Here is a 15,990-nt window from a genome sequence, read left to right on the forward strand (position 1 = left end):
GCTGGGCCCTGCTACAGCGGGGGAGCAGTCCAGGCCCAAGGGGGCATCTGGGGGCCTCCAAGAGCCCAGCACCAGTGTAGAGTGAGAACCCAATAGAATCTACACCCAGCCAGCCTTTGAAGCACTTCAAACACAGACACATAGTATTTTGGTGCTGCCCTGGGACCTCTCCTCCCTTGCTCTGAACCCAGAATCCATCCAATACCCATGTGGAGGGACCATGAGGTCAGCCTTCAGGACAAGTCATTCTTCTTCTGTGGCACCGAAAGTCTCCCATTTCCAAGAGTCCCATACTCCCTGGTGTCTTGCAGAGCATACAGTAACACAGAGCAGAGATTCAATAAACTCTTAGACGTGGAAGAAACTTGAAGGTTCTCGTCTCGGAAATCCTCCCTTCAGGTGAAAGAATGAGAAAAGAAACCCATCCCTTCCCAGCTCAAAGATGGTAGAAGAGCTGGGGCCTTTTTCAGACTAAAAGGCAATTCCAAATTTCCTATCTGCCCATTTCTTTTTCCTACACCACACTTCTAAAGAGGCCACTGCTATGATGCCCCAAAAGGCAAAGGGCAAAACCATGTCTATAACTGGGTTATCTAAATGGGCCGGGGGGTGGGTGGGGATTGGCTCAAATGTTAACTTCACTGGGCAATACAGAGGGTGTCCCCACCCTCTGGAGCCAAATTCAGCTCTAAAAACCCTGTAAAGCATCAGCACCATTCCTCCCCCTAGTCAGATCAGGCCTGACAGTCAAGTGTCACAACATTTCCTAGGAGCTACCAGAGTCACAGATGAGAGGCTTCCGGAAATAACAGGGGTGCGGGAAGAAAAAAAACTGAGATAAGCAGGAGGAGGTTCAATCAGCAGCTGAAAGGAAAATAAATGGAGAGGTGGCAGAGCTGCAAACAAAGCTTTGGGACAAGTGTTCTTACCTGCAAGCTTCAAATGCCAGTCCACCACTGAGACCCAAACTACATTCTGAGTCAGACCCGCTTTCAGTGTGTTTTCCAAAGCCGTTGGTCACACCTGCCAAGGACACACAAAGTGAGCCTTAGTGTAGAAACGCCCCCTCCCCTGACAAATGCTGCAGTGTGAGGCAGCCACCTTGGGAGGGCTCAGCAAGGAGGGGTGGAGAGGATGGCTGGTCCCTCCTTTTGGGAAATGGGTCTTGGGTGGTGGAGAGAACCTGATAAAGGTTTGGGGGAAATGTTGGTTAGGGCAGTGAGCAGACACTGCATTTACCTTCCCATCCTTCTGGGTTTAGTTGAAGGAAAATAGCCCATAGCTCATTCCAGTTACTGTCATTTGACTACGATGGGAAATACCAAGATTTCCTCACTCCGGCTGGTTCACAAGTCCCTGGATCTGCTTCTAATTTCAAGCCTCAATTATCAGGGAGTCTCCTCTGCCTCTTGGGAAGCCCACCCACCTTGCCTCTTCAGATAAACACTCACACACCCTATCCATCACACAGCTGGCAATAGCTAGCTTCATTCTTTTGGGATGGTGTCAGGGGAGGCTGGAGCCGGATAAGGACTGTGTCAACCACACCCTGAGATATCTAGCAGAGCTAGTCAAAGTTGAGGATGGGGGGAACTTTTCAGCAGATCTAAGGCAGACCAGACCTTCCTGGGATGATGGGGAGTCAGATTCCCTGGGTTCTAGACTGGGCTCTGAAATATGGGTCCGTTTTCCTCTTTAAGCCTTGGCTTCTACTTTCGTGAAGTGAAGGTAATACCTTCTTACTTATGGAGGATGCTGTTAAGTATGAATGAGAGAAGGTCTGTTTACAGCAGCGAGCCCTTCAGAGGCAAATGAAGACTGTCTGGTCATCCCAGGGACAAGACTCTCACCTGCCGTGAAAGCTTCAACTCTCCTCTCTATCTATCCAATTCCCAACCACCATCCAGAATCCCACAAGTCTGATAGCTGAGCCAAGAGCTCTAAGTCACATATACCTTAGCCAGAAAACTGTGAGGCAAGTCACACCTGTAAGAGCAGGTGTCTGAGCCAACACATCTGGACCCTCACCTGGCTCTGCCTCTAACATTATGACCTCAATTTAAATCACCAAAGCCTACTGTGCCTCATCTATAAAGGATCAACACCTGCTTTTAAGAAACTCCACTAAGGTTGTGCAAAAATATTCCTGGGTACCAGGTAGCTGGGATGGTGGAGGAGAAACAGATTCTAGCCCCCAAGCAGTGGGCCCTCTCAGGTTGGATGAGCCTGATGTCTAGACCTATTTCCCAACAGCAGGATTTTTCATTTTTAGTGCTCAGTGCTGTTTGGCTGTGCCTGATATAACTGAGAGGATGACAACAATAACTGCTACCAACTACTGCTATATACCAAGTGCTTTATATAGGCTACTTCCAATCCTTAGAGCCCCGCAAGGAAGGTGTCACTAGCCCCATATTAGAAATAAGGAATAGGCTCACAGAGGTTAATTGATATGCCCCAGGATACACAGCTAGTAAGAAGATGGGATTTGAACTCAAGTCTGCCTAACTCCAGGCCTCAAGCTCTTGACTCTATATAAACACCCAACTGCCCTACTACAGGGAAGCTTGGACCAGACAGGAAAGGAAGGTACTGCTGGAAACAAAGTATTAGGTAGGAAGACAGAAAAGCAGAGAAAAGCATGTGCTGACCACACAGCCCAAAGCCACCACATAACAGGACATGAGGAGCAAAAGCCAAGAGCAGGCCCCTCCTTGCCAAGTGAGCTGGCCTTCCATATCCCACCAAGACTAAACAACTCTGTCTGGTGATGGAGGCCCTGCATGTCCAGGTCCACCTTGCCCACAGCTTTGGCTCCTGATGCTCCTCTTCACTTTGGAGAGGGAAGCCCCTCTCCAAACTGTCCCTCACAGGGACTCTGTCCTTGTTTCTACACACCTGGGCCCGAGCCCTCTGTTCCTTTCTAGTCTGTCCTCATCCCCAGGGCCAGCTTAGGTACTGTCTACTCATGAAGCCTTCCCAACTCCCCCAGTTCCTATTCCCTGAACACCTCTAGCAGTGCTGTCACCTGACACATAACCACAGACTGTCCAGCACTGGGATATCTCTGCACCTCAGGACACCATCTAGTCTCCCCACTGGATGGTAAACTCTCAGAGTTGGACCTGAGTCTGACTTACTGCTCCCCAGTGACCAGCTTGTGTTGGACATGCAGTAAGGACTCTTTAGTGACAAGCCCCTATTACTACCTCTGAGACCCCATCACCTACGATCCCTTGGCTCACTCTGCTGTGGCCACATAGGTTCCCTCACTGTTCCTCAGACATGCAAGCATGTTTCCACCCCCATGGCCCGTGCACTTGCTAGTCCATCTTTTTGGAACGTCTTTTCCCCAGATACCCAAAGAGCTCACACCTTCAGCTCCTTCAGCTCTTTACTCAGAAAGCCTCCCCTGGCCACCCTTTCTAATACCACCTCAGCATCCCCTCTCCCCCCCTTCCCTGCTGGACTTTTCTCCACAGCTTCTAATATGAGATACAATTTACTTATTTGCTTTTAGTCTACCTCCCCTACGAGAGAGGAGACTTGTCTGTTTTATTTATTGATTTTCCCCCCTACACTTTAGTGCCTACAATAATGCCTGATATAAATATCTGATGAATAAATGAACTAAAATGAAGGTAGGAACCATTTTATCATATATAGCTTTATATGCTGCTCCGGGCCAAAGAGAGCCCCAGACACAAGCTGGCCCTCTCAAAACACTTGCTCAAAGCCCATTTCCCCAGGCCACTACTCGTGCACCAGGCCCAACTGTGAGCTACGGAGTCCTCAGTGCTACTACTGGCATCCACAGGGGCCATTAGGGAGGCAGCTGACTGGGGAAGGTGCTGGCTGGCAAGGCAAAGCAGGAAAGCAGATGAGAAGTAGCGAGAGAAGTCACAGGCGAGGTCACCTGTCTCTTCCTCCTGCTGGGGGGACCTCTCCCCTTCGCTCTCACTACAGCTCCTGCTCCTCGGCCGCTTCCGGGAGTGCTGTTCATCCTCGATGCTGGTGGGAGACGCAGGAGAGCCCACTGCGCCATGGTCCTCGCCGTTCTCCAGGGCCCTGTCTGGGCTCCTCTGTAGCTTAACCCCATTCTTGGCCTTCTTGAAGAGGACTGATGTGCGACGGCCCACGCCACTGAGTGGGGCGCCAGCGGGGGATGTATCGGGGGTCATGAGGGACACTCTATTGATGCCATTGTCACTGAGCAGGCGTTGCAAGGGCTCGCTCCCTAGCTGCAGAGGTGATTTTTCCAAAAGCTCATCTTCTTCCACTTTTCTTGGCTTTGGGAATCGGCTTGGAGGTTTGCTATCATTGATGGGTTTCAGAGTTGGGGGATCCGGAGGGGATTCTTGCTCAGACAAGGAAGGCGCAGGCCCAGTAGGCTCCAGGGTTGGTGGGGGAGGCATTTTGGAGTCATCTGTTAGAGAAAAAGAGAACCTGCTTGAACATTTTAGAAAAAGTCTGCCCCTACAAGCCAGATAATGACACTGATAACTAAGAACCAAGAGCATAGGGTATTAGAAGGTTTGAGACGCATCTCAGGTCTAAGGTGAAGAGAAGGTAGGACTAAGCTGTGTCTACACTAGTAGTTCTAAACCCTGGCTATGTATTAGTCACTTAGGTAGTTTCTTAAAAATTCCAATGCTGAGGTCCCACCCCAGACAAAATGAAACCAAATAGCTAATGATGGATTTTTTTTTTTAACAGGTGAGTTTGATGAAGTCAGGGTTATAAACCACTGCCCTACACCCAAGAGAGCCCAAAGCCCCCTGCTTAATCAATAATTAGGTAAGTCTCAGCCTCACAGATTAGGGGTCTACAACTCTCTTTAGACCCAGGTGTTTTCCCATCTGTCAATGTATTTTGCTTCATATCACAAGTGAAGCAAGAAGGACAAGCAGAAAGAAGCAGCTTACAGATATGAAAAAACGAGAGCAAGGACGTTAAATCAGTGGTTCCCGAACATGTCTATTCAACCTCCACCTTAAAAAATGAGACTTTCAAAACAGAGCTCAGATTTCCCTAATCTGAATTTCTGGGAGATGAAGCCTAGAAATTTTTTGAAACCTCTAGAAGCTGTTGCAGCCGGTCCAATGGGCATGACTCTGCACTGCCTTAGCCCAGGAGTGGGGATGGATATGAGTGGCATGCTGACTGCCATATGGGAAGCTGGGAAGGGTCACAATGGACACGAAGCCCTCTAATGCTAAATCTGACCTCTCAGCCACATCCCTGCTCTCCTCCAACCTAAAATAAAATGGGCCATTCCCTGCAATTTGGCCCCTTTTCCTCTGGAGATAATTCCCAACCTTCTTGATTGTGTGGATGACAGGCCCTCCTGAGCTACAGGCTCAGATCCAAGGGCTGGTAAGAGGGAGACAATTCTGTCCCCAAAGAAGCGGAGAGGATGGAAAGCAACTCAGGTAAGGCACATGGATCTCTGAGAATCACTTCCCCCAGCTGTCTTTTGCAGTTCTGGGCTTTTCTGCTTGGGATGGGCCTGTAGACTTGGCCAGCTGGGGTCAAAGCCATGAGCCCAGACCATCCTTAGGGTCTTTCTTTCTTTTCTATTCCCCCACACCACAACCTAACCTGCTCTAAGAGCCTTTCTACATGATGGTATAAGTTGAGCTAATATTTAACTGGTATGTGCAACATGGCCATACCATGTGCAAAATACTGAAATACTTCTTTACAAGTTAGTAAACAGCTACTGGGCCCCAGCGTCTGAAACTCCCTGAACCCACTCACAATCCAACAACTAAATATTTGCATCAGAGGCCCTCAGGAGCCCCCTCCAATATAACAGCCAACATCTACTCTGACGGATGAATTTTGGTCTCTACGTATTGTTAAATATTTTGAGTATCATCCCTGGGTATGCATGAAAGTGTGACCCCTCCCAGGGCTTTTGCTTGCCCACGAGGGTCACACCTAGAGTTGGGGAAGGATGTTCCCACTACGGGATTTCAGCTTAACCCTCCCTTACCCTGGCCCGCAGCCCCTGGCCTGCCCGTGACTGTCTCTCACCTCTGTCCCCATCGTCTTCTGGCTCCTCCTGCGGGGCCTGCTCCAGCACAGCCACATCCCCCCGGGGCCCTGCTGGCAGCTCCCCATTGGACACAGTCTTGTTTAGCGATGCCAGCTGCGGTGGTGGCGGCTGTGCCAGCTTCTGCCGAAGGGCATTGATCTCCCGGCGTAGCAGGCGGACACGGCGGGTCCGGGCCCCACTGGACCGCATGGCACTCACCAGGTCCAGTTTTTCCAGCAGCTCCTTCAGCTGCACCTCTGGGGACAAGTGGGCCCGGTTCTCTGGGATGAGGATGTTGTCCACTGCCAGGGAGAAGAGAGGACAGAAGAAGGGGCTGAAGGACCTGACCAGCCCAGGGCAAAGGGAAGGGCAGGGGCCAATTCCTTCGGATGCAAAATATTCTCCTGGAGTGCCTGGGCCAGTGGCTTCCAGCAGCGTCACTGTGGGGCCTTGGCCCTGGCAACACCGCTCCCAGGAGGGCAGCCACAGGGACAAGGTCAGAATCTGGGAAACACCTGCAGGAAGCAGTTCACAGTCACGATCACGGGCTCCGTGGAGCAGGCACGAGGCAGCTTGGCAATCCCCCGGCCCGAGTGACTGTTTGGCTGCTGCCATCGAGAAGCAGAGAGCAGGGCAGGCAGAGTAGGGAATTACGGAGGCAATTCCATTTTTCTGGTGCTCTACCTGCACTCTTCTGAATGAGCCAGACATACACCAGCACTGCACTCCTGCTGCCCATGCTCCAACGCCACACAGAGGGAGTCCAGGAGAGAAAGACCCTTGGTGAATCTTTAGCTTTTCAGACAGACAGCTAGTACCTGATTCCCCTTATCCTACTATTCAAGAAGTGCTCAGGGAATTAACTTTAACCCTTGGAACTATCCCAGCCACAAGCACATGTACCCCAGCCTGTGCCTATCCCCAGCTTTGCTCCTGGAGTCTACCCTAGAGCCCCAAGGCCCATCCTGATCCCTGGCTCTCTGGGCTCTATCCCTGTGCCTCCTCCTGGCCCCTCTCCTCCCTGCCCGTCCAGGCTTCTCACCGTCTTCCCAGGAGAAGCGGTAAAAGTCCTCCAATTTGGGTGACTCGGGCAGGTGGGTGCCCCTCTCGGGGTCATAGCCGATGTTCTCTGCCTGCCGCCGGGCGTGCCGCAGGATGGCCCCTCCCAGGTCCCGCAGGCGGACAGCTGCTCGGTGGAAAATTGTGTCTTTAGCATTATACTTCATGCAGTTGGTAACTATAAGGTTAAAGTCCTCCTCAAACTCCTCCAAGGTGCGGTACAGGTGGGACTCCAGCTTCCGCCTCATAGTAGAAAAATCCATTGGCTTGGATATGAATTCCAGGTAATCTGGAACCTAAACATATAAAACCTGTACAATTACAACAACCATTTACTAGCCAAACAGGCGCACCCTTCAGCGGCACTCTTGCCTCCCCATTTTCTGGCTCGGCCATGCCGGGCTCACTCACAGCCCCAGGGCCCTGGCCCACCCTGGCCTGCTGAGCCCTCACCGTGGGCAAGTCTACTAGCCTTGCTAGACACCCCCAGGTTTTGTACACCCTGTGGCCCAACCCCTTCCTAGCCTGCTCAGACCCTATTTCCATTTCAGGCGGGGCTCACTGCTCAGGAAGTAGGGGGGGAACTTGCCTCACTCAGGTTGACGGGCTCGGCAAAGATGTGTGCGGGATCCTTCTCCTGCAGCAAGTCCAGTGTTGTCCTCAGCAGAACGTTGAATGGCATAAGCTCCAGCTCCATGGCGGCCTGCTGGACCTTGACCTGTCGGGGAGATAGGGAGAAATCAGGACACCCCCCAAAGAGGCACCGAACTCTTGCTTGATAACTTGACTTTCACCAGTTGTGTACAACAAATTTTCACAAGATATTAAGCTGACCACTATTTGAGGAGTTATCACTGAACTTTTAGCCTAGAAATAATGACACCAACAGCTACCACTTTGTGAACATTTCCTATGCATTCAGCGCTATACCAAAACTTATAGTAATAATAGTTAATACCTTTATAGTCCTTACTAAGTGCCAAGTAATGTTCAAAATAGGCACAAATGAGGTATTTTACAAAGAGGAAACTGAGGCACGGAAGGACTAAGTAAGTGACTGGCCCAAGGTCACACAGCTAATAAGGGACAGATTGGGATTCACAGTGTGTGCTTTTGACTACTATGCCACACTGCCTTTCTACTTATATTACCTCAGATAATCATCACAATAACCTCGAAGGAGAAACTGCTATTATCTCCATTTTACAAATATGGAATCTGAGGTTTGAAAAGAGTATGATGAGGAGTTACTAACCCAAGGTCACCTGGCTAGAAAAGAACAGAGACGGGACTTATACCTAGGTCTGACTTAGTCCAAGGGGCACACTGATGATATAAAATGTCCCTTGGGCCAGAATTCCCACCTAATTGGCCCTTGACCACCTAGGTCGGCCTAGGGTGACCAGGGCCTCGAGGCTCACCCCCTTAGGCGGCAAGTAGCCTGACATATTTGCAGCAGTGTGCTATACAAATGTTATTTTCCATGTGTGCCCTAATGTAAAAAGGTTGGGAAGCCGTGTATTAGACTATAAGTTCCTGCCTCTTGGCTACATCAAAACAGGCCTGCCTGCATCCCCTGCCTGCTTCGTTTTCCCTTACAATTCTCTGGACCAGAAATGGGAAGAGAAGCTCAGCTGTGGGACCAGGCCTGGGACAGCACAGACAGTTTGAATCCATAGACAAGGTCCTGAGATGTCCTCCATGCCCACCTGTGGCATGAGCTGCCCAGTCTCAGCGGTGGAAACTCGGGCTACAGGACCGTGAGAGAAGGGCTTGTGCTGGGGCTGAACAGTGAAGCAGAGTTTGGAGAAAGAGAGAAAGAACATCTTTAACCCAGGCCTCTGAAGCATGCGAGTAACAGCTGCTATTCCTGCACCAGACAGAACAGTTTTGGCATTCAATTAATAGTTTTTGCTCACTGTCATGTGCAGAGTGCTGCCGTAGACACTTCAGGGAGGCAAAGAGTATCAATAATGATGATGATGATAGCAGCTGACACTTCTATAGCCTTATTACGTGCCAGGCACTGTTCTAAGCTCTTTATATACACTAAGTCATCTAATCCTCACAACCTTACGAGATGGGTTCTATTATTACCCCCATTTTATAGTCAAGGAAACTCGAGGTATAAGGAGATTAAGCAACTTAATGTCATACAAGTAGTAAGTGACAGAGCCAGGATATAAACGCAGGCTGTCTGAATAAAGACGCAGACGTAGAGAATGGAATTGAGGACGGGGGAGGGGGAAGGGTAAGCTGGGACGAAGTGAGAGAGTGGCATGTACTTATATACACTACCAAATGTAAAATAGATAGCTAGTGGGAAGCAGCCGCATAGCACAGGGAGATCAGCTCGGTGCTTTGCGACCACCTAGAGGGGTGGGACAGGGAGGGTGGGAGGGAGAAGCAAGAGGGAGGGGATATGGGGATATATGTATACATATAGCTGATTCACTTTGTTATACAGCAGAAACTAACACAACATTGTAAAGCAATTATACTCCAATAAAGATGTTAAAAAGAAAACCAACACGCAAGCTGCCTGATGCCACAGCTCATATTCCTAATTCCTATGCTACACTACCTACCTCAACATTCCCCATGCTCAGAGGCTTAGAATCTCCTTGAACAGAGGTTGGAAAATTTAAATGATTCAAGACTATAAGTGTTTAAAGGCCAAGTGAGAAACCCCAGAAGCTCCCAGGTCAAAGGTGATACCCATAAGAATGGCTTGAGAAGCTCTCCAAAACATAAGGCCAGGCTCCCCCCGCCCACGTCACCCCCCCAGATATCCTGAATGAGAAACTCCAGGGATGGGCCCCTGGATAGGCATAGGATATTAAGCTTATGCCTGAGGCCACCAGGAGCTAAACTCCCTAAGTTCGAAGCCATCAGCAGCACCACACCCAATGCAGAGTAGGCAGGCCTTGGAGCCCATAGTGCTGAGCAGGAAGGTAAGAAAGCTGACACCAGGCAGGGGCTCCTGGGTCTCCTGAAGCCACACTGACAGTAGGAGAAAAAGATCTTGAACAAGAGCCCTGGGGGCTCCTCCTCACCTGCTCCCGCTTGAGCTTTTCTCTTTTCCGAATCAGCTCAATTAGCAGCCGTGCCCGCTCCAAGTCATGCCGGAGCTTCTGCCAGTATTTCAGCTCTTCCTTCACTGCATTTGTCTTCTCGTCCTGCTCCCGCTGCAGGAGGGAAGGGAAAGGATAGAGGAGCTGTGGGCCTCCTTCCTGCCCAAAGTCCTCTCCCTGCTCAAGCCTCCTGGGGCCTCAGCAGCTAAGAGCCCCATCCCCTTCCTGGACCCATGGTCCCAGAGACCCTTCCACCCCCTCTACAACCCTTCCTCCTGGGCTTCCCCAGCCTTGTAACAATGTTTCTTCACTATAGCACAATAACCATTGCTGGGGTGAGAGCTGGGACTGCTTCACCCTACCTCCAGGGACACCAGAGAGCAGCTGTGCATCCTCAGGTCTGGAAAGAATTTCAGAAGGAAACTAATAGACACCTCAGGGTGGAAAGAATTTCACCCTAGAGCTTCGACTTGGCTAGAAAACAAAGCGAAGTTTTTACTACGAGCTTGTGCTTACTGACTTGAACATACTTTAAAACACCACCACCACCACCAAAAACGTGATTCTTGCCCTAAAAGAGGTTACAGTGTAGTTGAGGGAAGAAAGAGGCCCAGGGTTTGATACGCAAGGGCACAGCAGCATAAATACAACAAAAACTGATTGGATAAACTGAATATAAAATGCTAAGAGGACATAAAATAGAGAAGATCTCAGTGGATTGGGGTTAGGTCAGGGATTCCTGGGACGAGCAATCTTACTAGGGTTTCACATTTAATGATGCATGTGGATAAAGAAAGCAGTAAGAAAGGCCTCTTTCGGAACCGAAGGGACCACAAAGCAGAAGTATGAAGGCAGAATTAGTGATTCTTTACTTGTTGAGAAAAATGGGCTGGCCAAAGCAGAGAAACTGGAGAACCACAAAAGCCAAGGAAGACCCAGGATCCAGCTGGCAAGAAGCTTCAAATGCCAGGCAAAAAAGCCTGGACGTGGCCTGCCTGGAGAGGGGGAATATATTCTGGAAAAGGAAATGACAGGATGGAAAATGGTTGAGTGTGTAAGACAGTACCAGTTGTAAAGCAAAGAAAGAATTAGAGGCTGGAGACCACCTGGAAAGCTACTGCTGAAATTAAGGGGGCATGGGTGAGCAGGGTAGTTGTGGAATGGAGATAAAGGGCCATATACTGATAAATCCCCCAAAACAGATCAGGGGATGATTAACTGCAGCTCCTTATGGAGGAAAGAGCCAAAAGTAACTCCAAGGTGGGCAACGTCTGAGGTCAGGAGGAAGAAACTTCCATGACAGTAATGGGGAAATACATTTACGGAGATGAAGGAAGATAATGAATTCGGTTTCCAATATCTGAGTTCAGGAAACAGCATCTACACGGACATCTATAGTTCCTCTGCCCCAGAGGGACTGAGGGCAGAAAAAAGGGAGGGGACAAGACAAGAAACCTGGAGCTACTGCTACACAGTTATTGACAACTACGAGAGTAGACAAGCTCTCCAAGCCAACAGGGAGGCAACAGAGCCCCTGGGAGTGTTACCATTAAGGGGTAAGAATTAGGATCAGCACAGGGTACAGTCAGTGGGGTAGAGGGGGTGGGAAATGGTGTCACAGAGAAGCTCTAAGACAAAGTGATCGTGGTGTCAAATGTAGTCCAACAGTCTATAAGGTGAGAATCTGAGGAAAGACTTGCTGGGCTGGAAGGGGGTCACTGATGTTCTAGAAGAAGCTACAGGGGAGCAAGCAGACCATTTCAAGGAGAGATTGGATATACACTTCCCCTTCAGGACTTCAGTTACAAAAGGCAAAAGTAAAATCAGACAGAACAGAGGGCACCAGAGTCATGGGAAGGCTTGCCTTGTCTCTGGAGTAATGGTGTGGGAATATTTAAAGGCAGAAGTAATGGAACAAGTGAAGAGGCAGAGAGAACTAAATATGTTTTTTAAAAGTCTCTCAGGAGGCCTCCACCATCTCGGAAAACACTAAACATGCAGCAACTCCAGTTGCTAATGTCTAAAAGATCACCCCAACTGGGCAGGCTGTGCGCTACAACCTAGATGGTTAGTGTATTTTTTATGGAACATTTTTAGGCAGATGGCAGTATAGTGTCTTAAGGAAAGTATGCCTTTTCCTAACTTATACAACATGGTCACCTGACTCTCACTCAGTCCACTTCTTCCTTTCTGCCATATCTAAAGGGTTTTCCCCACGAAGAGGGAAAGCTGGGCTTGCTTTCCACTCTCCCCTAGAATTTGCTCCAAGCCAAGCCTCTCTCATCTAGAAGGGCTGCTATCTGGTCTGAAGAGCTCTACAGTCCTGGAGGTCACTCCTGGGATGGACCACCTAGAGAGGTGATGGCTACAGGCAAAGGCCCCGCAGAAGGCTCAGGGAGGTTGCCCCAACCATCTTTCCTTCGTCACTCTCCACCTCCCTCCACTGCCCTCAAATAACTACTTCACCTACCTGCTCAGCATTCCTTTGGGACTGCAGGTGGGAGTGCAGGCGCCGGATGAGGGGGACACCGTTCCGTGCCTGCCGCTTCAACAGCCAGTAGTTGTGAAGCCGCTGCATGAACTGGTTTTTCCTCTGAAAGGAGAGACCACTACAGATCTTGTTCAACCTTGAGTAGAGGAGGCACAGGGAAGTGAAAGACAGGGTCAGTAGGCAGCCCAGATTACAGCCTCCTATTCAGACCCCCTGGTTCATTTCTGAACCTTATAGAGGAAGACAGAATAAAGTAGCCAAATGCCTCACCTCAGAGAAAGGCTTGAAAAGGACAGCAAAGTTAAGCAGCTCAGATTCAGCATGGGATATTTCACTTGATTTTCCACCTCCTACCTTGCAGTCCTGATCCTCCAAAAGAACCCTCCCCCAGGAACCCTGACCCTATAGTCCTGGACTCCCGAGACACAGGTCTGCGCCCCAACACCCCCACTCTTCTCTTGATAAAGGCAGCAAAAGAGAACAGGAACTTGCATAAGCTGTGGGCAAAGCGGTCACTATTTCCTGCCCCCTGTAGTTAAGGGTCCCACCAGACCAGGGAGTAGTCCACAGCCAAGCTGGAAGGAAAATTAGTAGGAATACAGCAGGCTACTGCCTTCTGAACCCAAATACAACCCTTTGGAGTTGTCTGACCTCTGGTTTTTCATTAAAAATCTCAGTAACCTAAAAATGTCTAATTTTGAACCAAATGAAAAAAAAAAATGGATCTAAAGATGTAAGAGGATGGAGAATCTGAAAATTTAGCTGGCTAGACAAAGAAAGATAAGTACTGTATGGTAACACTTATATGTGGAATCTAAAAAATACAACAGGAGAATTCCCTGGTGGTCCAGTGGTTAAGACTCGGTGCTTTCACTGCGAGGGCCCAGGTTCAACCCCTGGTCAGGGAACTCAGATCCCACAAGCCATGTGGCGTGGCCAAAAAAAATAAATAAATAAAAAATACAACAAGCTAGTGAATATAACATAAAAGAAGCAGACTCATAGATATAGAGAACAAACAAGTGGTTACCAGTGTGTGGCAGGGGGGCAGGGGGCAATACAGGGCTGGGGGAGTGGGAGGTACAAACTATTGGGTGTAAGATAGGCTCAAGGATGTATTGTACAACACAGGGAATACAGCCAGTATTTTGTAATAACTGCAAATAGAAAGTAAGCTTTAAAAATTGTATGAAAATTTATAAAAATTTTTTAAAATTTAGCTGGCTAAACTGCGCCAAAAGAGAAGTCTGGAGGTCAGCGTTCAAGCCAATAACACGTGGAGCGGGGAGGAGTGGGAAGGGAATTAATGAGCTCCCACAGTCTCTACCATAATGCCCAAACTTCAACATGGGTCACATTATTCCCATGTTACAAAAGATGGAAAGGCAGCTTAGGAACTGAGGCTGAATACATTGTCAAAGTCACTAATGCAGCTAATAAGATGGTGAAGCCGGGCAGGATTTGAACTCGTGATCTCTCTGCTACACCATCTGTGTTCCGAAATTGGTTAAGCAAGGCCTCAGTGCTCCTGTGGCGTTTCCTCTGCTTCTTCTCTTCCTCTTACTCCACTGAAAGGAAGACAATTATGGCTAAACAAGAAGGTGGAATCCAAGAAGGATGTTCACGTTGGGCTAGACATTGCTCACCCAGGCCTTGCGCCTTTCCATGGTCAGACATTCCTGCCCCAAAGCCAAGCTTACAAAATCAAGGCCTAGGCCTTTCCCCAAAGGACAGATCCCCCACCAACACCCATGCCAAGCACACCTGCCCAGATGCAGGCAGCCCCCTCCCTCTACAACCTCTTGGCCATGGAGGGTCCCAACGGCATTTGTGCAGGTGGGGAAAAGAATAATAATAAAATAGCAGTAGCAGCAGAAGCCACCATTTATTGAGCACTTACTATTTGCCAGGCACTGTGCTTTACTTGTATTATCTCATCTATTTCTCCCAACAACCCTATGAGGTAGGTTCACTTACAAATAAATAAACTAAGGCTGAAAGAAGTTAAGTGACTTGCCAAAGATCACACAGGTAGTTAGTGACAGAAGCAAGATTCAAACACAGGTCTGTCTGGTTCTTAGCCAGCATGCTGTGCTGGCCCCTGAAAGAGACCACCTACAAGAGCAGACCTGACAACCAAAAAGTCTAGCCCCAGGGCACAACCACCCTACAGATGGAGACTAAGGATGGACCCACTCACCAAAGGGAGGAGGGGAGCCTAGAACAGCTCTGTGACTAGAAGGCCCATTTCCAGTTGACTGAATCTAACTCCAGCCATGGCTCACAAGAGCCTCTCCCTCTGGATCTTGTCAGCTCTTGTGTCTTCCTTCCAGACCAACAACAAGTCTGGTTGCCTATTTCCCTCATACAACTCACTCCACACTGCCCTCCAGTACTCCTTTCTCCCTATCCCTTATACCAAGAGAGACAGACAGCAGGAACAGAACCTAGAGGCATCATAAGCCCCAGCTTGTCCAGGGTCTGTCGCTTTACCCCTGGTTCCTTCCAGCCCTTAGAACAGGACTTGGCATATAGTAAGTGCTCAATAAACATCTCATTGAATGAATAATGGAGTGAACAACTTTACCTCCCGTGGCCGCAGTTTCTTCATCTGGGGGTGTGGGAGAAGGTGCAAGGACTATGTTAGATGAATAATCTCCAAGATTCCTTCCTGCTCTAACACTGTAGTCTTTTTAGTGAACATCACCAATGAGATGGGCCTCCGCTGGAAAATCTTCCCTGTCTCTTGCTTGTCTGCCAAGCTCCCATCCCTCCAACAGCGCCAGCTACCTCTCTGATGGTTTAAAACAGGCACAATGGTTTCTCTACAGACTCGGTGGGGGCCAAGGTGGCTTAGTTACACAGCAGAGCTGAGTGATCTTCTTTCCTTTAAATCTAAAAGCTTCTCAGGAGGAGACACAGCATATCTTCCCCACACGACCACCCCCTTACACAAAGTCCCCATCATTCCCAGGACAGAGCTTTCTGGACAGCAGGTACCTATACTGACCCCTTGAAACAGTGGTTCTCAATCGGAAGTAGTTCTATCCCCATAAGGTTACTAGAAACATATGTAGGGAGCACTGAGATTGTCACAAAGACCAGGCAATGAGGGAGGGGATGCAAATGGCACTTACAGACAAAGACCAGGGATGCTAAACATCGAGAAGTGTACGGGACAGCCCTAATAATGAATTACCTCCTGTCCAAAATGCCACTTGTGCCCTGTTGAAAAATATTACCTTAGACATCCTGTCACCTGGGTTTCTAAGCAACTTAAGTGTCTGTCTCACCTTGAATCAAAGGAAATACATTGCTTTGAAGGG

At 49.1% G+C, this 15,990-nt stretch overlaps 1 protein-coding gene across 8 annotated transcripts in view; it reads right to left on the reverse strand.

Annotated features, from left to right (window-relative positions):
• Positions 1-15,990, reverse strand: part of BRPF3 (bromodomain and PHD finger containing 3) — a 34,869-nt gene that overhangs the window by 13,570 nt on the left and 5,309 nt on the right. For 6 of the 8 annotated variants that reach the window (XR_005021968.1, XM_036870314.1, XM_036870313.1 and 3 more), the window contains exons 3-9: positions 12,644-12,800; positions 10,156-10,287; positions 7,689-7,817; positions 7,083-7,395; positions 6,040-6,342; positions 3,917-4,426; positions 930-1,023 (exon numbers count right to left, since the gene is read on the reverse strand). Coding sequence is in view for 5 of the 8 variants with exons in the window: in XM_036870314.1 (XP_036726209.1) it covers positions 930-1,023; positions 3,917-4,426; positions 6,040-6,342; positions 7,083-7,395; positions 7,689-7,817; positions 10,156-10,287; positions 12,644-12,800 (1,638 nt within the window). In the remaining 3 variants the exon portion in view is untranslated. The remainder of the gene's footprint in view (positions 1-929; positions 1,024-3,916; positions 4,427-6,039; positions 6,343-7,082; positions 7,396-7,688; positions 7,818-10,155; positions 10,288-12,643; positions 12,801-15,990) is intronic. The other 2 variants (XR_005021969.1, XR_005021970.1) reach the window with 1 other exon arrangement.

This window comes from Balaenoptera musculus, chromosome 11, assembly GCF_009873245.2.
Source record: "Balaenoptera musculus isolate JJ_BM4_2016_0621 chromosome 11, mBalMus1.pri.v3, whole genome shotgun sequence".
Taxonomy (NCBI): Eukaryota; Metazoa; Chordata; class Mammalia; order Artiodactyla; family Balaenopteridae; genus Balaenoptera; species Balaenoptera musculus.